General features: G+C 34.2%; 1 protein-coding gene across 1 annotated transcript; it reads right to left on the minus strand.

Moving 5' to 3' along the window:
* Positions 1-29: 29 nt before the first annotated feature.
* On the minus strand, positions 30-16,388 carry LOC126812311 (somatostatin receptor type 2). Its single transcript, XM_050538649.2, has 3 exons — positions 16,137-16,388; positions 3,786-3,916; positions 30-2,621 (listed from the first exon to the last, which is right to left on the minus strand). The coding sequence occupies exon 3, from the start codon at positions 2,282-2,284 to the stop codon at positions 1,040-1,042; it is 1,245 nt and encodes a 414-aa protein (XP_050394606.1). The 5' UTR covers positions 2,285-2,621; positions 3,786-3,916; positions 16,137-16,388; the 3' UTR covers positions 30-1,039.
* Positions 16,389-24,411: the final 8,023 nt, after the last annotated feature.

Genomic DNA, 24,411 nt, shown 5'->3' on the forward strand with positions numbered 1-24,411 from the left:
CGTGATTAAGGTATGCTATAGCATGCGTGTAGGGGACTTTAGCAGTGGAGAAAACTGGAAAAGCCGGGGAAAATCCACAAAATTAGACAGGCGACTACTTTTATTACGACGAAACAACTACATGTGAATCGGTGGCAGACTTTATGATAAAAATTCCCCACCCTACTCTGATCTCTTTACAAATCATCAGTGGTGTTTAGATTTCATTGAACACGTGTGTGAACAGCCCTTGGGTTACCGGAAAAAAATCCAAAATAGAAGAAAAGTACATTAACATGTTAGTCTCCATATGGCCGAAATAATGTAGTGATTGAACTCCATCCCATACGACATTCTCAAACAAAATATATTCTGGATATTCCCCTGAAGGAAATTTGTCATAGCAGCGATTGCTATTATGTCGCTTTGTCGTTTCGGAAATACCATTTCTATGTACCATACCCTTTAACACTACTCGGGCTGAAAGGGTGCGTGTCAGACCGGTATATTCTTAATCTAACTGGAATTTAGCCACATTTGCTTAGTTATTCTAAATTCAAAACAGACGGCGATAGTGATTATTGGACAAATCTACTTTATACAATTGTTAAAAGAGATATTTAAAGTATGATAAAATTAATAGCATAACAATCAATCAAATAGATATTCCTGTACAACATTTATATAATACCAAAATATACATTGTAACAGAATTCAAACAGAAACATTAAATATTAAAAAGCAAATGTATATCAACAAAGGTAAAGCAACTAAGAAGATACTTCCAACAAGTACAGCTTACTAATTGTTGCATTTAAATGTTTTGGACGCACTGGGACTCCTAAAACAGCATATTTCACAACATTAACAATCAACTCATAACAATAGTCACATATCAACAATGTATCTATTTACACCGCAAGTTCAATCTTTAAGAATCTGTGATCACACCAAATTTCAAAGTTAACAATCCACTGAAACAAGTAACTGTGGAAATTTATTTTCACTGTAAAGCGAACACAACTGTTGTTCAATAAAGATTTGTTCTCTCTGACACTGTTTATAGAGCCACGGGTTTCAAATAACCGTGTTCGTCCTGGAACGACTGAGCCACATGATTCTCCTTGGGAAGCATCGGTATTGCGTCTGCTGAGTTATTTTGAACCGATTCGAATGTCGACATCTCAGACTTATCTTCTACGGTGGTAGTCGTAAGAGCAATTGAACGAGCGTAACTTTGGCTCGTTCGCGGGAACATACTATTTTCACCACACAAGGATTTGTTTGCGTCATGTGGTGACACACATTTAAAGGCTTTCATAAAACTTTTTCTAAAATTATCACTGAGAAATGCATAGAGAAAGGGATTAAACATGCTGTTTGCATATGTTAAAACAGTAAACGCGTTGAACAAACTGATCATCCAATTTTGGACCGTTTCTCCATTTTTAAATGTGATGTTAACCTGGAAAATCCAGTATGGTAACCAACAGAAAACGTACACGGATATAACAGATAGAACCATTCTTGTAACTCTTCTGTGGGACTTCTTTTTCTCCTTAGATTTTTTAATTGGGCCGACACTTCGTAATCGCAGAACAACCAGAAAGTAAAACACGGATATTAAGGAAACGGGAATGGCGAATCCCAAGAGGAAAGTGTACCAGATGAAAGCTTTATCGGCCGGTATTGGTTGATCATCGGGCCACGATATGGTGCAGGTATGCTTTTGTGAATCTTTTCGATGTGGAATTGTTGTTGAATACAAAATGATAGGTAACATGACGAGGAAGGAAACGGTCCAAATACAAAGGCACACAAATAAAGCTATTCTTGGTGTGCGATATTTTACAGACCTCACCGGGTGACAAACAGCCAAGTATCTATCGGCGCTCATAACCGTGAGCGTAAAGACACTCGTAAAAACATTGATAGAATAAAGCACAAAATATATTTTACACATAGCAAAGTCAAAGACCCAGTGTCCAAGGAGGGTCGTGGTGGTAAGGAAAGGTAGACTTACAATAAACAATACATCCGATATAGCTAGATTTAATATATACATGTTCGTCACTGTCTTCATCTTTGCAAAGCGGGCAACGACATAGATAACAAGGCCGTTCCCTATCCATCCCACAAATAATATGATAATGTAGCACAACGCAAGTACCATAGGAATGGTTTGGAAAGAAGAAAACTGTCCTGAAGTATTATTAGCAAGAAAATTTGAAAAGTTGTCACCGTCACAATCATCATATGTCGTGTTGTCAAAAGATGAATAGTTGAACGAATCCTCATTCTGCATTTTAATGGTTTTAGAATTCCTACTTCAATCCAGGAAAAACAATAAACAAATGGATATCATCGAAAGCTCATCTCTGATTTACATCCGTAACCACTTGTATAACTGGCTACTATTACTTTCAGTAACTGAACAAATCTGAGCTTATACGTAGCCAGGTGTGTAGATAACGATATACTCTTGTCGACTATTGTTCAGTCCAACAGCGATCAATATTTATTACACAGGGGAAGTAGTAGTGGTAGGCTAGCTAGAACCTATGTAGAAATCCGTGCATTTAACGGCCCACTCTGTTAGACCTTATTCCTCTCTTTTCTGGCTTTCAAATAAAATGTTCAATCTGAAAAATAAAATAGTTTATCGTTGGAATTATTGGTAATTATTTTGTCTCTCTGTTACTGGTTGGCCAGGGTTGGTAGAAAGCTATAATTGGCAGTATTAATTTACGTTTATGTGAGAAAGAGCAGATGGTTTTTACTCTGTGTATACAATTCAAATACTTGATAACCATCCATACACTCATAAGTGTCGACTTATAGGCTATGATCTTTTCTCATAAAACTATCCATAAATTATGATCCCTAACACCCAACCTGTTTATAGGTACACAATGGTCATATTGTAAAATATTAACATTTATGACTGAATACTATCTATAGTTCTATATACCACAAGTAGCGTATTGCCATTAAAACAAGAATTATAAAACCATATATTCCCCAAAGAAAATGAGTGAAGATCGAGAAATGAGTGGGCATCGAATTTTATGATGTGAAGACTTTCCCCACTGAGATTTCTTTGCAATGATGTAAAGGTTACAGCTATCGATAAATGTATTACCAGACATTCAATGCGATCAGCGAGATATATTTAATTCTGATTTACTACATTATTTCCTTTATATAAAGAGATATATTTTTTCCATTTTTCTTTTTTTTTTCTAAAAATAACCAATTTTCCACGACTTAATCTGCAATAAAATGTACTAAGAAACAAAACCGAACTATTAACGATAGCTAATTGTCTGGCTTGGATTCGGATTTAAAGATGCCCCATCATAACAGGTATACGAAAAACATAGGTGGCACTTGTTGTTGGCTATATCCAATATATTGTCTTCAATGGATACTGAATGTTGACAAAATTTTAATTCAACATACCTTAGTAAATACTAAACGGATTAATATTCCTTGTAGGGATTCACCTTATGGTAATTTGCAAGATAATAACAATACCTCAAAAAACGTATAGACGCTTTAAAAAGTATCAGTTACTGCAATGATAAATATAAGCGAATCGATATATACCTACTAAAATATGTTTTTTATTTAAAAGGGCAAAGATGAAATGTTGATAAAGAACGTCTGATTAAAAATAAGATCGATTTTAATCAGCAAAGAAAAAGCTTTACTCTTTTTTATATATAAAATGTCTTAAAGTCTAGAACAATCGCAAAACATTAAATTCTGTACATATATCCCAAGTAATTGTTGACATTACTTACCAAATTATCCAATATCCACTCACATATTCCGTAGAATATTCATCATATTGAGTATTGCTGTAGGTTATATATTCAATGGGCCTTTTCTGGTACAAAGCGTCTATATATCGGTAATGGGTCGGCGAACAAATCTGAAATTGTACACAAAATTATTCTTGAAATTGTACACAAAATTATCATCCTACATACGTAACCCAACCTTGATTCATGCATGATACTCGCAACTTCTAAAATGGTGGTGATGGTTTGGAAAAATTAGTTATTTGATTGCCAGAAGGAAACCTTCACCATACGTGAACCATAGGTAGGTTGGGTTGATAAAAGAGCTCCACACGCAGACTTGTCAATGAGAATTGGTATCGAGTGATCTATAAAGAATACACATATTTCAGGAATTCTATTAAAGAGTCTTAATGTTATCTCAAAAATATTAATGTTACCAATCGGCGGCAATCGCCAAAAGAGATTAATTTGAGTTCACTGTTTCCTAATTGCTATAATACAATATTAAAGCAGATGTTATCGACGTGCTACATCTTTTACGAAACAGTTATGACAGATATAGCGATTGATAGGAGGTCAATATTTTTGATAGCATCTTCAAATACGACTAACTAGGAAATACTGGACCAAAATATGCCCAATTCATTAAATCAGAGTAGTGTCGTATGTGCTACCCACTGGACAGGCCCGTAGGGATAACTATGCCTTAATGATAAATCTTTAATATATGCCATACCAACTAAGACTGGCACGTGAACGGTTTGTAAACCATTGTTGACATTTCAAAATGTAGCCTCGCCTATCACTATTATATTAATTATATTTATCACCTTTTGTGTTATAACTAGCAAATATTTACGCAATTAGACCCATCAAATTCCAGTCAAGATGGCCGCTTTAAAAATCTGTTTCTTGTAGACGGGATCAATAACGAGATAACGGGCCCAGTTCACATTAAAGATACGATTGGACTGGGTGACCGACTCTGGTAGAAGACATCCACTACATCAGAAATTAAATGAGGTCTAACCTCCAACTGTTCTAATGAAGACGGGCATACGCCATACAATGTGCCAGGAGGGAAATATTTCCCGGACAGCAGCGTTATGGCCTACTCTTATCTCTAATTCCAACTGCAAAGGGTTCATTTTGTACGTCCCGAACGACTATACGTTGTATCTTGGCAGGCCCCCCGACCTGTGCCACTTACAATGGGGAACCACGCTGGAAAATCTGATGAACTTTCTCGCCGGCCAACCCCGGGCTCGAACACGGGACCTCCAGGTTACCGAGCTAAAGTCTTATTCACTGAGTCACAAAACGGGTGGGTGCTGACTGGAAACCTATGTCTATAGACTTAAATAAACGTCGACTATTGCATAATTTAAGCTGATAAAAAAATAATGTCTGTATATACTCGACATTTCTTTTATAATTCCGAGAAAAAAAAGGAGAAAGGAAACGCATTGATATAATACATTTCGATAAGTTTTCAATTTCTTCTCGATCGTCATCAATCTTAGGTTAAACATAATGTAACAGTTCTATCTCACATAGCACAAGATTAGAAATAATGATTCCGATAACGTTGACAAATAGGGTCGGAAAAGAGAAATGTAAAAATGTAATAGCTAGTGGATAGGCAATAACGATTTCTTTTCACTGTCTTCAATCTCTAATAATCTAAAATCTCAACATGTAAATAATATCAGAGATCAGCTAAGACCTGAAATCAATCCCAACAAAACCTGTTGCTCCGAGCACCAGAAAATGACTTAACAGTACAGCAAAACCATATCCTAAATAAGGTAATAGACACGTTGGTGCCATGAGATTGTAAACACTCATACGTCCCAATTATTGTCATTTACTCACGGCATAGATACAAGATGACGTCGTTTTGCCCCTGGGCACTGATTGTGATATATTGTGGGGGTGTTGAATCAAGATAAAAAAAACATTACAAACTAAAGCCTTTATAACATGATCATAACCACTCAAAACAATAACATAATTCCCGATCCCTCGAAATGACACCAACAATTACCTTTACGCTTAAATTACTGTGACAACGGTAAAACCTTTTAGAGAGATTGGGATATAGTACCACCGATCCGAAAGTGCAATTATTTAAAAAAAAAACCTATAGCTCCAAAAATACAAATTAAAAATATACTTGGAATGAAAAATAATGGAATTCATTGAGGAAAGATGGTATATACTAAAATAGACAGTTGGCAATTTATGACTGATATAGTCAATATCGAGTGTTACATATAATCAATGTTACGTGGGCATCGGTCGTTACCGAGAAAATGTGCATTTTAATAGTATTACAATTGCCATTTTGACATTATCAACACTCATCACATTATAATGTCAACACATTCGAAGATCTATTCGATTAAACTTTTCACTGATATGCCCGAAAGTGTCACAATTGTGTTGAAAATAAATAATGGCCAAATTGCAATGATTTTTGGAATTTGCGACAAATGCATATATTCCATTATTTTGACTATTTTATACACGAATGGGGAATGGCCATCAAAGTATGTCTAGCCGATTCGATTCATAATGGACAAAATAGGTTGGAAATCAGGAATTATCATCTAATTAGTTTAACCATTTTGTCGGGGATTTTGAAGGGTAATCCATTTTGATAATGGCCAGTAGTAGACATATTTTTTTCATCAAATCATGTCTATTTTATATCAAGAACTGAGCAACATTAAATCCAGCGGTTTAATCATGACGTTAATGGCGAATTAAATACATTTCTAGGAATAATGAAGCTTATTCTATTTTATGATACTAATACATCATAATTGTCCTTTAAATGACCATTGCACAATAATATTAACCGATTTATTTAGCAGTGACACGTGTCATGTACTTCCCAGACCACCACATACCACTTCTTGCGAAGCGCTCGTATAGCCGATTTTTTTTTTCATTGCAGATATTAATGTTTTATTTAATCCATTTTCCAAGTCGTAATTTATTCTAAAAGAAAATGATTATATGTCATTAAAGGGAAAGGTGTTTAAATATTCATAACCAAGAGATTTAGCGGTAACCGTTCATTCATCTTATTTACAATAAGTGCATCAATTAATCTGTTATTTAATACTATATGGTGTCGTCTTACATTGGTTTAATTCTTTTTATAAGTCAACATTTATAATTTGCCTGGAAGCACTGGGGTCATACGAGAACGACTACAGCGACTAAAGTTTTTTTAACGGATTTTCAAATCGGGTGCGAAGCCTTGAGAACATGACAGGGCGAAACATGTTTATATCCAGTTTTCCCCCAAAGTTCCGTTCAAGAGTTATGCCTTCGTCTTTGAACACCTTGTGGACAGGATATAAGCCAACAGAGGTCGAACGCTGTCGATATACAACGTTTTGCGACCTTCCGTTTTGATGTCACCCTGCCTTCCCCCTCTGTAAATACTCTGGTTATCTTTATATGGTTCAAATCATTAAACTGACATCTTCTAAAATATTTATATGTATAACTAGTAAAAAGAGTGTCAAACTAGTTATATTATAGATGTATACATGATTAAGATAAACAAAAAATGTGTTAATATGTCCGCCGAATTCAGTTCAGATCTCGGAAGATGTGTTTCCAAATCAGCTTAAAGGAGTCTTATAATATTATTGTCAACCAGTTCATTGCCGTATTTCGTCCAGTATTCTTTAAAATGTACAATTCCAGAGCTATAAATAAGGAAATAAATAATTCTGTAATAAAATCAAGCGATTACTGTTCAGCTCTCGGAAGTTGTGTTTCTAAATGAACTGAAAGGGGACTTAATATTGTTGTCAACATGTTCAATGATTTTATTAAGACTTAAGCTCGAATCCATCAAATCTTAGCTTAATCTGCTTTGCGTGTAAAACCTGATGTTTATAAACCTCTCATCCCTGTTACTCGGCTCTTGTTAGCATCTTAAATGGAGTCCATGGAAGCCATAATTAAATTAATGTGTGAGTTTCTGTGAATATTCAAAGTATGGCATTGCATTGTTTATAGATCTCGCAGCCATTTATCAAATTAAATAATCGAACATTAACCATCTTTCCAAAGTCCATTCTTAAAGAGCTTGTTTGCGTAAAATATACTGTTGTAAAGTGTTCCTTCAGCTCTATGGGTAGTGGCAAATTTTCGGCGTTGACGTTACGATTCGCGTTAACTTAATAACATATTGTCAGATCTGTTATAACAAGTTTTATCAAATAATCTTATATTTTAAAAAAACACATTCCACAGCAATCGAGAACAGTAGATGATCATCGGAGGAGTGATAGTTTCATAAATAATGAAATATGGTAGCCTCGTGTATGATGTATCAATGCATTTTCTTCTCGAAAATGCGAAACATTAACAAAGAAAAAAACATCATGACATCCACATGTTCAATACATGCTATTGTAATATGGTTATGTTCTTTAGCATCAAACCGCATATTGTATTTTACTTCTGTAAATATTTTTGGTTATTTATGATCTTCATCAAGTATACAAAACAAAGAGAGCTGAAGCCTTGTGATGTTGTGATTGCTTTCAGATCTTTATAAAATCTTTGGTTCCATAAATATTTATCTTGTAGGTAATCGATATTTGTCATTTTGTATTTAAAATTAAAACAAACTATTCGATTGTATATTAACACTGATAACACAAGGGCGTGGACACATAATGAGAGAATAAGCTTCTGTTTTGTTTCTAGGGTTATATCACTAAGGTTATCACAAATGTACTATCAAGAAATCAGATATGGTTAAGACAAATACCTTTGATTGAATCGTCAGATCGAAATTAAAGCACCTAATACTTCTTCCGACCGGTCCTTCTCAGGAAATCGATTAATTTGTGAAGTGTTTGTAGCCAATTGATTATGATATGCTATAAATAATAGTACCAGCAGACTATGGAGCGAGTACATATATAACGAGTTCAGTTTATAGAATAACACCTGTCCTAAATTAACAAAAAAAATGGTAGTTATTACATGGTTTAAAATGCAGATATTGTCACGATTGATCGCATTTAGGGTCATTAAGCACATTATTAGTTTTAGTGGCATATATTTAAACAGTATATATGTATCGATTTAATGACTAATTTGGTGATCATTCTGAGCTAGGGTTATTTGTGTATTATAATCCAGGTCAAACGAAATCAGTATACGACCTTTAGTATTCACAATTTATATTTGTTGGAAAAGAATAAGAATTTCTTAGCAATCCGAAGGGAAGGGTGTCAAAATTTCATTAATACTTGTAGATTGTGAGGATGAAACTCGCGAGGTTTACAGAATCGGTGTTGACATTTACTTCAACAACGCCAGCATGAAGTCGGACTATCAAAATGTGCTATTTTTTAAGGTCATTGAACCCATGTAATGAAACTTGACTAACCGCAATCTTAAATATTGGCCATGTGAGGACGTATAACCATCACCAAAAATAGTACCGGCCAAAATACAATGATTAAAACCTCCTCTCCAACTGTTTGTCTTCTACTGGCTGATTTACGGTATCAAAATAATTTTTAAACGCTAGTCGGCAGGCATATTTACAATAAAACTAATTTGAAAACATTATGTGTGATTTTAAGCTGTAACATGCTATGTGACTGGAATATTCTCTCTGGATACATCGTAATCGTCTCTTCCGCCCAGTCGACATAGCTAAGAATTGAATTTATGTATGGCAGTATGTTAAATGATCCTGACAAAGAGTTAACTGTTAAAATATATGTATCATAAAACACTAACGTGCAAACTGGAATCCTTATTTCGTTGTATTTACTTTGACAGAGGTACGGATGTTGTATTAATCAAAAGGATTAGGTTGTAATGAACATGATCTCCAGAAAAAAAAATATGGTTATGCTAGGACATGAACTATTCCCTTCCAATCTGTTTATGCCACTAGTAATGACGCGAATAATTATTAGCCACCCTAATACAATCACCTGCTAGTATAACTCTTCGCGACAAAACAAAGACGAAAACACGCTGTTATCAGATGGTTAATTCTGAATGAAACCTTTCGGATTCTGATGACATAATGCGAAACGTAGATTTTAATGAATAAAAACATAGCCAACTATATTTAACAGCAACAAAGATCGAACTATAGGTTGTGAAACATAGACCCCTATTATTTGTCGGGATGTGATAGTTAGTGATAATGACTGACTAATTACTGTATACTGTAGTATACAACCTTTATCTTACTGGACTGTGTGATAGACTAATGGGAATTTAATGATGCAATAAGAACAACTGCCAGTATAGTATTGTACGAAACAAAGACATTAGTGATTATATATCTTCATTTTTCTAAGGTACTGTTAATTCTTTATTACATTCCATGTTCACATTACTTTATTTGAAATGGATTACTTTGGGACTACCAGATTCGCTCAATTTTCATTTGACGGTTTTTACAGGTGTTTGTTGAAAGGCTGAAAACGCGAAAGACTAGTACAAGTTTCTTCAAAAAAATATCAAAGACAATGCAAATATTAGCAAATATTAAACCAATCTTCGATAATTAGCCCATTCCCGAAATATTAAGCCAAAGTACGCCACTATTTTGTGGTTGTAAGCAGAAAAGACATAAACTGTGTTGTGATCAATATTTTAATGCCAAAGTACCCAAACTGTGTTCGCTATGTGAAGAGTATCATTGGTCATTTATTACATATGTAAATTCCACCCCAAACACTTTCCATAGATAAAATTATAAAGCCGTCACCTGTTTTAATGTTCATCGACAAAAAGACCCATTCTGTGCAATAGACAAGAAGACGTTCCCAAAACGCTTTAATTTAACTACATAATTTTATAGTTTCTACTATTTCGTAATTACACTGTGGTTAATTTGGAAGTACCATACTTGCCTGTAGATATTTCCGTCAATGCCAATGCTTTCTGTATTTGTCAATTCTGTGAGAGGGTGATCTATTTTGGATTTATCTTATTCAAAGCAATCTCTAGCCATTATCTAAGTCAGTATCTTAATTATTAGTGTATATGTTTATGAATAGTAATGTTTCGTAGCTCGGGTCAAGTTAATTTACAAGAAATAGACAATTAACAGTACACGGAAGCAAGGCGTTTGTTATTGTCAAATGTGGAATAACCTGACCCTACTGGTAGGATATTGTCCTGTCACAGACTTAAGCTCCTCTTGTGTGATGACCAGGACTTCGCCATTGATTCTATTAATTTTCGTGCTGGTAGTTTAAACGTATCTATTAGTTAAGAAACATCCAGTGTTTGCGAGCAGGTTATACGTTGATACAATTAACAAAACAAAAATACCTATTTAAGTAATAGAAAAAAAATATGTTTTGAATGCCAAAATTCAGATTTACAAGCCATATATTTCGCATATATCTCAAAAGTAAAAATATCTAGTACTTTAATGTACTATTACTATGTTATCTTGTACAGTCTCGAAGAATGGTTTGGTTTATACAACAATTGCATTTGTCTAAGACAGTTAAAGATGAAAATCGATTTTAATAACTTAGGATGAAAACCTTTTATATAATAAAAATAATATTGGTGGGGCATGATCTTAAAAATCTATATTTATCTGGCGTTAAGGGGCTTTAAACAAACAACACAATTGTAAAAGAATGCTTCTATAATACAAATATGACTTTTGAGACAATAGATTGCTTTCGCATTCGGAAACGTAAATAACAGGCTTCGTAACAGGCATTGTGATTGCGCCGTTTGTCAAAGTGGAAATGAAATTCGAGGTCATTCAACATTATTTCTGCTATGTACGTTTCTATAAGATAACAAAATTTAAACTGCGGGCTACAAAGAACACGAGTTTGCCATTTGGATATGACACTAGCTCAAGTCGACTACCCGTTATTTACAACTGTAAATTTGTTTTTCGTGGCATGAGTGGCTTGTTTTATACGTCTCTTCCTTGGAATTTGTAAATACTAGAACCTGGCCAAACATGATATAGCCAATATTATTATGTTTTTGTTGGCGTTGAATTACAAGATCAGCTACAATTTAATAAATATCGAACCTGTCACACTATCAGAACACTAAACATATTATTGGGGCTTTTATTCGAATACTATACATCAATGTCGTTGTTAAATCAAGACTCAAGCCGTTTTTATCTCTGAATTTACATTTAGCTATTTATTCAAACACTATTTAGGAGCTTTGCCTTGTTTATGTCTTAATATTCAGACACAGTTTCTAGCAGTATCACTTGCTAAAGCCTTGGTTAATATTCTATGTTAATGGACAATTTCTACCGCCAGGTGACAGCTGTGGATTAATCACGTCTATCTGAAAATATGAGCGATGTCTTTATCAAAATAATCCTGTTCCACCTAATGATCTTAATTATATGTTTCTTAAGTTAATCCTGATATTACCATTATTATCACTCTGTAAGAGAGATCTGATATGCCAGGTGTTCTGGCCATATGGTATTATACACATAGATGATGGGGCTAAAATAATATATTTTACACCTGAACATAGGGAGACATTATCAGGATTTCCCAGGTTATAATAGCATGTCAAACACGACTATTACACACAACACATGCTTCTGTATGGACTGCTTCGTTATTCTCAGGACACCAGGGGTGAAGTGGTTCTATTTTCAGTATTATCATATCAAAATACATGTAATCTAATTTTCAGATAATATAACCCCTCTGATTACAAAAGCAAATACAACGATTAAATAATCAATCTAAAGATCACAAATCTTGGGCGGTAACAGTAGGTTAGAAATAAGTTGTTTTCAACCAGACCCCGAACGAAAGAATACGTCGGACGTGACCAAAAACAAGAAACGAGATATTTGAAAGTTGCCCTGGATAGGATTGATAACGAAAAAGCATTACATATATAAATCTATTATTATATGATATAAGGTTTGATCAAATTGGTAGATGAAACTACCCGGACTTAATAACAATAAAACACTGTATTTGTTATGTACTGCACAAATCTCAGAGGCTATATTATTGGGAATTACATCAAAACAAAACGGTCGTATAACATAGATACGCATCGGATTGGGGAAAACTGAGTATAGTTTTCTAGAATATAGAAAAACATACAGAGAAGAAAAAAGTTTCAGAATCGCATTTTATTATCAAATGTATATTCCAAGGATAAATGAGAATGGCTTCTAAATAATGTATCAATGCTACAAGAAAATTGGGCAGAATTTGTGGATGGTGAATTGCATGTATAGTACTTATAGATACATTATGGAAGATTAGATAAGGAGCTGACTGTTCTCACTATAATAGTTAAAAACTAGATAATGTTAAGGGAATGTGTTCAAAATTTCAGTCAAATTGCTACACTTTCAACCGAAATATTACCGATTGAATTTTATGCCTAGCCTCGATCATCATTCCTAAAGTCGGTACGAAATAAACATAGTCTCGATTATCCACTTTTGGATTTAATTATCAATGGGTGTAGAGCAGCAGATCAAATTCAAATCCAGTGAAAATCCGACACATAAGATGGAAACGAGAATTGATTAAGGTCTTTTCGTGTTAATAAATGTCTAATTAATAGACCTGCAATAGACAGATTTAGCTCTTGCATAATGTATGTTTAAACGAAGACACTGAAATATGACTGATTATTCGAAACTACTTGGCACCTTTCAAGTTTACAAGATACACTTAAAGATCCATGACTAAAAATGATATCAAAACATACATATGAGGAACAGATAAATTATCAGAAACATACACATGCTTCTATTCTGGTATAGAAGTTACTGAAGAGATCGGAAGTCGTTATCCCTTTAAGAAAAAGTGGTCAATTTTATATTGAGTTCCCTAAACCCTTGTGGATTCAATGAAATCACTCATTGTTTCGACAAATCAGATATCAATCTAACGTTTGACGCCAATTTTGGCCATTAAACTTGTTTGAGACAGTGGCCTTGAACAGAATTACCCCGGGTAAGCGTAAGCGTAAAGCTTTATAAATATGTGAACTCTGATAATTATTCAACGAGTTAAACGTTAAAATATACACTTAATGCAGAGATGATAGCAGATAATGATAGTACCAGATAAATCATTTTTGACGAAAGCTTAATCCCAACAAATCTATCTTAATAGCATAAGATCAGACATAATGTAATAATATACTGGGCTAATCAAGACGGGCATACGCCATACAGTGTGCTATGAGGGAAATTTTGCCTCTTATATCTAATTCCAACTGCCAGGGATCTTTTATGTGCACGCCAATGTGTACACGGGACGTCGGTATTTTCGTCCCTGCGTCCTGTACCACTGACCAGGGTTAACCACGCCGGAAAAATCCGATGAACTTTCTCGACCAACACCGGGATTGAACCCGCGACCTCTAGGCTAGCGAGGAGCCAGTGTCTTACACTTAGCCACCGTGGCTCCTGATGAAGAAGTAGTACTGCGTGCAGATAACAGAGTGTTCTTGTTCGTTGTATCCGCACTATCCCTAACAGACATGAAGTGAAGAGTCTGTTTTATCTCTTGTCAACAGAATATCTCGGTCATTTTTAGAAAAAAAACATATGGTATTTGTTTTTCAATAGTAACCTATACAATGTGGGGTAGGAGAATTTTGACCAGACAGCGGCTGTTCTGCCTATTCTTCTTTGGTTTCCAATTATCAGACATTCTTTTATGTGCATTCGAAAGTGTACATGGATGCACATTTGTCCAATTTAATCGATTTAGCACACCTCCCTGTCTGTAAATTCCTCACAAACCACTTAATATGTGTTGGACTCTTAAATTATATTTTGCTTATTATCTTATATTTATTTAACCACCTTCTACCCCACCATGTGATCATGGGGGCCAAGGTGTCCGAGTGTGTAAGGAGTTGGCTCACGGCCAGGAGGTCAGCGGTTTGATCCCTATGCTGGCCGAGAAAGTCCCTTGGAATTTTCTAGCCGGATACGGCTTACTAGTGGTGCTGGACGGTGGGCCTAGTAAAGTACATTGTTGTCTAGTCGTTTTAAAGAGACGAAAACCAGGTCATGTATACACATAGGCGTCCACATAAAAGAACCCTAAACAGCTGGGATTAAGTGGAGAGTATGCGGAATTTCACCGACATAACACTGCTTGACGCATGCCCGTCTTCATTTCGTTAAATCCTGTAAGAAATCCGAAAAATATGTTTCACCAAGCTTCAATGCGCCACTTTAAATGAAGTTTCAAAACTTGTATTTGCCTGACAATAATAGTTATTTGTGGTAAACAATGTTTTACAAATATAAACCAAAATTCACAGTTTGGATATACTATTGCTTCTGTAGCATTGCATTATATACTCAATTTTAAGATCACCATTTTACATCTAATACTTAACATTTAGGATTTCTCCAAACACATCGTTTGGTATGAAATAAGCGATATAATATCAAAGAAACCTTTCTGTTGTCTTTCCATGGCAAATTTAAAGAATTAGTCGTTTAGTTCCCTTCCGAAAGAGAAACAAATTACCAGAATGAGTGACAAATATTATTACGAAGTTGACGCAGGCATTCATTGAGAATGTTTTTTCTTCTGACATTCTTCATTTTTGCCCAAGTGATTGATGATGGAAATTTGTATTCCTTTCGTTTCCAAAGTTAATGGAGGCACTTATAGATTAATGCATGACATATTTATACAACTATTTAAAAAAAAGAATTTAGATAACTTTCAAAATGTTTGTTAAGGCATTGGAACCTTAAGTGAAATATGTTGTAATGACGTTGTCTTTTAACATTGAACATATTATTTTGTCTCTAAAAGAATAACTGATCAAGCGTATTAACAAAACCCTGTTTAATAAAAGATATTATATACCGAATTTTCAATGAACTATCATTATCAGCGTATTAACAAATCATTAGGTATCTGCGATATCATCGATATAAAACTCCCACTGCTGTGTTTTTGTCGTTGATATCTAGGGACTGAGTTCTAGGTTAAACAGTACAACATAGCTAATTTGGTTTGTGAAAAAAGGCAAATCCAGACGTGGTAAATTAATTAGTTCCTTGAAACATAAAAGAGCTTAGGAAGTACTGGTAGTTTAATCCACGGAATCTTAATATGGACAAAAACATAAATCCTTCTATTATGTCACTGAGATATTAATATTTCCTTAGCTAAAGTAAACAATTGCAGACCATTCTTTAAATATATAAAAAACTGAAATACAAATAAATATCAGAATGTCAAACTTAATGAAAGGCAAAAGATTAATCTGGTGATTTAAAAGTCATTATATTTCTATTTGAACAGATGTGATACATACCTTATCTGGATAAATTTTAAAGATATTCCAGTAGATAGAAATAAAACAATATTGTTTAAATCCTCTCGAACACCTTTAGGTGGTCTGATTAGGTTTTTGATGTTATTAATATTTTGTCAAGAGCGCAGTGAAGTTGTTCTATCTACAATCATATCCTATTGTAAGTGCGGCTATTTAGCAAGGTACTGAACGTATTTCCTAAAAGGAAAGGATAAACTCGCCGTGTTTCTGCTCGTGCCAGACTTTATATCAGCCAGCTTCAAGCATCGATTTTCCAGACTGAACAGATATGTTAAAACAAAATTCAAGCAATGGCCGAAACAAAACATCCTCGCCTTGTTTGTTGGGGCCTGTTTTGTTATATTATGATCACGTGCACAGGGCAGTGGGATAGGAGTACTGAAGTGTGAAAACAACGAATAGAAATACCCGTAGATGAATATATTATATAAAATTCGCCAGTGATTGGTATACATATACTTATTCAAATAATTATATTAAAGGGGTATTATGGGAGATTAGATAGAGAATTGACAGTTTTCACTATTATAGTTAAAAAAAATAGATAACGTTAATAGAATATGCTGAAAATTTCAGTCTAATATTGTTCCACTCTGAACCGCGATATTAGATTTTGAATTTTAGGCTAGCCTCGATCATCATTACTAAAGTGGGTACGATAAAAGACAAAGTCATGATTATCCAGTTTTATGTTTAATTACTTTTCCAAAAATGTATTCCAATCCGCTAGATTTCGCAGGCTATGGCATAGGGAGTTGATTGTGGTCTGGACAAGTTAATTAAATTCTAATAAATAATTTAGATAACATTTCAGGCCTAAAGAAAGAAAGCAATAGGCAGATTTAGCTCTTGCACGGTGTATGTTTAAGACTTTACTGCTGTTGTTTATTACCAAATGAAATGTATTCTTAATACTACTGACATTCTTTTTTCGATTAACAGTTTATTGAAATCATAAATTTGATTCAGCGAACGATGCTTTTCATTGGAAGTTCAGAATATAAATAGTTATAAAAAATTACTCCTCCGAAGGTTTACATTTACAATCTTAGCACTTTAGTATTCATGGATCCAGCCAAACTTGGGGATTATTTTAATATGGTTTTAGGTTTATTTAAGCAAAACATATAGAATAAGTTTAAGTAGATATAAAACATGTAACCATCGATCGACTGACTACCAATAAAGATATTAATCTTCGCTTATGCCACTTTTGTACAGAATGTAGATGTCAAGAATTTCAGTTAATTTAAACATTTTGTCATGAAAAGATCACTTTTATTACCGAACTCACCCAATACATTTCTAATCTATTTTAATTCATGTAAAAAGAATGATAGTTATGTGTGAATTTATAGAAGTAATTATGGAACAATAATAAATCTCTTGACTACATCTTATATCATAATATGTGTATTATAATGTGTTTTGTTAAGTCGCATGTCATGTAAATGACCCGTGATTTGTACATAACGATAAGTACAGTTCAAACGAAATGGAATTTCCGTGCACAATGGGTTTGATAGAAAAGGAATATCTATCAACTATGGTTTTGATAGAGATAGAAAAGGAATGGAATTTCCATTAACTATGGTTTTGAAACAGATAGTGAACGAACAATGATTTGGATTGACGTAACGAGTTTCAGTCAACTATGGTTTTGAAAAAAAAATAGAAGAGGAATGGAGATTTCATGAACTCTCTGATAAAAAATAAACGAAATTAATAGTAAAATAGAGTATCGCTTTCTTTACTATTGTGTGCAATAATGTGTTTCACGAGATCGGGTGTCAGTGGGTGGGACATTTCAAATAGCCAGGAAAAAAACATTCTAATTTTAAAACCGATCCTCATATATCAAAATAGTATGTGTGATAAACTTACCAAAATAGCTCCTCACCTAGACCTAATAAAGGAAATCTCTAACTTCGACGACGCCATTAAATTCATAATTAAAACTTGGTATAAGATACCATGTAGTCACGACTGACTAAAGAATAACAATGGCACGGGAATGAGTTCCAGAATTTTTTTTTAAAAAAGCAAGAGGAACTTTTTTTTTCCTAAAAAAACAAAGTATAAAAAAGATTACTTACTTAACGAGACAAAAAAATTTGATCGAGTTAACTTATCCAAGCCTGTCACGAATATCTGTATCTACAAAATTCTAGATATACCTAACGATTACCTCTTTTCTCTTGTCGATCATCTCTCGCACGCTATCTATAATGGCAACACAAGATGCATTATGTGTCCGGTTTATCCTTTACAATTAACCCAGGCAGTCGGCTTTGATTTCCGGCTCTACTGCCTCAGGAGAACGATTTTTTTTTGAGCTGGACACAATGTTATGTTTTGGTATCTTAATCAGTTTTCTCGAAGAACTCAAGGTAACTGAATACTTATTCGCGTTTTTGACAAACGAAAATCGAAGTGGTGTTACGGGTTGTATTAATGAATATCTACGCTAGTGATAATTTTTATACCATGTTCAATACAAGTGATAATAGGTATTCTCACCGTCTTGATTCTTTCCCTAATGAATAAACACCATGTTACAGCCACTGAACGATTGACCCCATTTGATACAATATAAGTAATGCAATTCTAACGTCTGTCGCTGTTTCATTAAATTATATATAAAGTTATATTGTCCAAACCATCATTCGAGTTAGCTATTAGTTGTGACGCGTTTCCTGTACGGGGCGGGATATGGTTGTTCTTTCTAGAACACTTGGTGTCATTAATTCTTTGTTGTTTTTTTTTGTATTTACACTATTTGTCGAATTGGGTTATCTTAAACCACTCTAGTTCTGAAATCCAGGTCTAGACCACCGTTCCGGGATGCTGTTATAAATGACGGGTGTTACACACTAGGAAGGGTGTGCACATCCTTTGTAGAACACATTTGTGTACCCTCTGGAGGGTTGGGTTGTCAAGTTATTTAGCCCGTGCGGTTTAGACCACACGATCTCGGTCAAGTGGCGTAATTTAGCTCTGAAGTGTGTACGTGACAAGGAGTAGCGTCGCCTGCCAACCCCGTGGGTTTTCTCTAGGTCCTCTGGTTTAATCCCACTGCTAAAAGGGCATTATTGAAATAAAAACATATACCATATGTTAGTCCCGAAGTGTTCTAGTTTGATTCGGTTGACGTTAAACCCCATTTTCCTCTCTCCGCAACATTCATATTTTAGCAGCAGAAATTTCAGGTTGCATTACTTTTACATAAAACTGTCATTTACAGAATTAAAAGTAGTGTTGTATGTCTACCCCGGCCCAATCTTCTTTTGTGACTCTAGCGTTTGGCGCCAGGGGGCAATTACAATAACAAGACTCTGTTTTTCCAGTTTCCGAAGCATCGGGTGTTTAGTGAATTTGTCGAACACCCACTATTTGCCCCAACGCTGTATCATTAATTCACATGTAACGCTGTGTTGTAGATTATTTACCGACTACCGACGCATGATAGATCTGTCCTTTTGTACAGGACTTTGGATAAGATGTTTAAAAAAGAATGAACACGCATCAGTGTGGTTACAGCTAGGGTTCTTTAACTAATGTTTGGATAGTATTCTTGGAATGTTTAGTATACTTTTTTCCACCATGTATATTACCGTCAGCAAGTCTGTTCGTCCCCTCTTCGGTCCGTAGTTCACATTTTATATTAGCTTAAAGTAGCTAAGTCTCTAACTCAATACCATCCAACGTCTTCGACATTGAAAACATTAATTTTTTGTCAACATTGATGTTGTGATCTTACCGGGAAAAGATAGGCTTCTGATATCCAATAATTAAGACAAAATAATCATTTTACCACGAATCGAGGCTATACATATTCCACAAGTCATTTCGAACGGTGACGGAATATTCTTATCTAGAGAGCATGCGCAATAAATACTTTCGGTGTAGACTGGAATAAACAGACGCTAGAGGTTGCCATTCGATTGAGACTTCTGGCGTATTTTGCCGTACATAACTGATTAGAAAATTACAGTAAAAACAGAAACGATTGAATGTAAATCAGTTTATATACATTCATATTACATTATTATATGCGTTGCGACCCATTTGTATCAATTTCTAGGTCCAAAATATTAGCGATTTAGCTACTTTAATATAAACAACAATAACGCATAATATGTCATTCAGTAAATGAAATAAAGAAACCAAGTAGTGTGCAATGATTTTCGATAACATCTTGAATTATTCCGCTTTGTTACAATACTTTATCGGAGGCTTCAATTATCATCATAACTTTCTGAAATTTAAATTGTGTGTTCATCCTATCGACATAAATAATCCTATTGTTTTTTTTTATTCTTAAATATATATTGGTTGTCTATCGTAATTAAATAAAAATAAACGTTGAATTTCAATAATTTCCATGATAGGTCACAGAACTATTCCCCTTTAAGAAGTTATTTTCATGTCGTGTTAGTAAAGTACAAACCCTATGGATTTTAAATGATTTCCAATGTTATTTTCATTTGTACAAAATTTGTTTTAGCAAGGTATGATCCGATTTCTTTTCAGAAGTTAATAGTGGTTTTCTATCTTATTGATATCCGATGAGATCTTCCATAATCATGCCACGGTGTTGTGAAGTCTACGTCTGGCGCTCTAGTATTTATATTTTGTTTTAATAATGGGAGGTTCCTTTTGATTGTCACTAATTTAAAAAATAACGCCAATAGTTATTCCCATTTATTTAAGGAAAGAGCTTGTATATAGTTTTGTTATGCATGCCATGTCCAACGATCTGTTAGGCACATTTTTTTGTTAGCAAAATAAAGATCAAAGCGGTCCATATATCTTAAATTGATATGGGTTTGTCAAAATCATCATGTAGGCTGCAGTTATTAACCTATCTTTCTGAAATTTATATCGGTTGTTTATACGGCCTATGCAAAAAAGGTTCGTATTGGTTTTCAGTCCTTTGTTACGAAATGTTGTACCTTAGCTGGTTTAATTATGATCTAATCTTTATGACATCTTTGAGTGGTTAAGCTAATAACCGTTTGTGTGATTTTGCTGCTGGTGACTTGCGTTTCGTTGCCTGGTTCTTCAACCTCGATTCTTAACCTGCAAAATGAAGTAATATATTAGTAACTTGAAATTATAGATCTGTGGATTTCTAATTAACATAAGATCCAAATTTAGGAAATGCCAACACACGGTGTGAAGGAGTGTAGATAATAAAATTCGTCCCCTTTGGTTAACTCTTATAAAATCTCCATGTTTTTTTTGGTGTCATGTGTTTTTAATTGGATACGGTCAGAGTTGAGATAGACAAGCACTCACTAATAATCGGTATCCCAGTAAAACATATGGTAACTTCATCTAATCTTGATTATGAAACAACAAGCTGTTCTATATCTATACACTATTTACATTTGTTATTTCTGGCATGATATGGCATATTTTTAACATTTACCCCTCACTAACCCATCATAGAAAATACATGTATTTAGTAATTTATAATAAATAAAATTAAAACATACATTACCATTTTTACGCTTATGCGTTAAATATGTGTCAATTTAGTATACTTTTAAACCGAAGCGTTTATATTGATGTATTAAAGCGAGTATTTTATATTTTCTAAGAAAGTCAAAACATAATTATTTCTATGTCTTTTGCTCAATAGGTTATCAACTCACTATTATACGACCATGGGCATTATTTCCCACCCTTTAAAATCATTGACACAGGAAATAAGAACACAATTACCTCCCTTGTTTTCCTATTGCCTCCATGCATTAGCTACCTTCAAACGTTGGAATTTGAAAATGATATTTTTGCCAATTTCTCATCTGGCAATAGTGAATTATAGAATTAATAGGATTATTCTTTAACAAGGTAGGACGGTTTATGGATTCCATCTATTTTAAGGCTTTATTTTAATAAATTTTAAAAATATAACTTAAAAATATGAAATTGTAGCTTTAACCGGATGCGTATTCTACCTTTTGATATCCAGGTCCGTGAATGCCGAACAATCAGACACTGGATGGACTCTCTACTATAATGTCTTGGGTTCGAATCCTGGCCTGGACAGAGAATGTATGAAATAGCTTTATTTAACGTCCGCTTCCAAAGAAGTGATATGGACTGTGAAGGACCGTCGCGTCTTTTCAAGACGAGCTCTCACTGGGTGTCGCCTGTGGGACTCAAACGCAAGGTGTGTCTAGTCTTTCAGGAGAGACGGAAATCCGAGGTCGATCCGTGTACACATTGGCACTACTTATATGACAATCTGTTTTACAGAGGTATTTTAATCGCAATACCACTGTATAAGATAACTGATCTTTATATCAGTTCAAATTCGTTCTAGATGTGACGGCACATCACACGGCGTCGTTAGCAATGTTTACACAACATGGACTGATGCCTGTTGAACATGTTATATACTTATTTACACTAAAAAGGAAATATTTTTTAAACAGATATACTTCAAACACCTATACATAGTGCTATTTCTATGTTCTAGGATTTAATTTGCAGAAGAAAAAGGTTAATATTGCGGGCTCATTATATACATTGCAATATGGTATCTAAGTTATTTTCCGGTTTATATTTCAATGAATGTTCCTCTAAAAGATACACATGGCGAGTAATGAATTTTACTATGTTCGTTTAGTGCAACAACAGGTGTCTACAAACCTTAATAGCTACAATCACTATTATAATGTGAAGATAATTTCACACATTAGCAACACTACGATGGCATACGACGCATAATGAATTAAGACCTATGTCGATGTTGTCCCTGACGATTTCAGGGCAGGAAATAACAAGGTGCTATTTTAATGCAATGGTTATTAATAAAGCCATGTCCAACCCAGAGTATACATGTAGTTAATTAGAAATAGCAAGCTTGATTTTACTCTAAACCAAAGTACAAATCATAACATCCTTACCTATCAAATCTTGTATATTTTTTTTATATATTCATTTCGCACTATAAGAAAATTTACAAAATCATGTTACTGTCTGATTCATCGTAAATTTTAAACGGATTTCTTCGATTATGAACAAACTACTTAACGTTGGTTATTATAAACTTACCTGTGTGTTTGTAATGAACTCCCGTTCGATAAAATCTATTGCACAACTAATTATCACAACGATGAAAACAAGTTCTCTCTTGAAAAATTGAAATATCACAAACTTTTCCCAGAGAAAAATACCAATATGGAAGATGGTTACGTCACTCTGCGGAAGATATCATTTCGTATTAGGGGTGACAGCATAGGAAATTCAAGTACAATTACGACAAGAATCCATGACCACTCGGACCAAAGATCACTCTGTTCAAGACCAGTCGGACCAAGTGATAGACCACTCAGCCCAAACAAATAGACTACTCGGACCATACAAAAAGACTATTCGGACCCAACAGAAAGACGACTCGGACCAATAATAAAATGTTGTTTTAAAAAATTGATAATTGCGTTTGTTTTAATATAATTACTCGAACCAATAATAAAGTGTTATTTTAATAAATTGATAATTGTGTTTATTTTAATATGACTACTCGAACCAATAATAAAGTGTTATTTGAATAAATTGATAATTGTGTGTGTTTTAATATGACTACTCGAACTAATAATAACGTGTTGTTTGAATAAATTGATAATTGTATTCCAAATCGCAAAATATCGAGAACCACACTTGTAGTCACGTTTAAAAAGGGGCATATAAACGTCCGGGATTCGTATTATTATGTGCTGTTTATATTAACGCATCAAGGGCGGATAACTTGAAAACGTGTCTCCACCCCCCCCCCCATATATAGTAACCCAGGGGTTAGTGGGGTAGAACGGAATGAAACCACTGGGGATACCGCGAATGTGGAAAAAGTAAAATTAGGCTATCAGACAAGAACAGTATACCCGTATATGTAGAAACTGTCAAAATTCTGGACATACCGAGTCTCATTGCAAGAGTAAAGAAAAATTAGATTGATATTTTTTTTTGGCACCATTATTAATTAATTTTAAAACTAATCGTTGATTTATTTACGTACACAAAATTGAACCAAACAACTCTAAAAATAAGAATTCCGTATAAGAATTATTTGCTTCTTTGTATTGTGAATTAATAATAAATAAATAGCATATTGTCTAGCCTTATTTAATTGGTCCGACTGGTCTTGTTTTGGTCCGACTGGTCTTAGTCCGAGTAGTCTTTGATCCGAGTGGTCTGGATACCTACGACAATTGGCATTGAGTTTGAGCGTTCGCACACATAA

This window comes from Patella vulgata, chromosome 2 (assembly GCF_932274485.2).
Source record: "Patella vulgata chromosome 2, xgPatVulg1.2, whole genome shotgun sequence".
Taxonomy (NCBI): Eukaryota; Metazoa; Mollusca; class Gastropoda; family Patellidae; genus Patella; species Patella vulgata.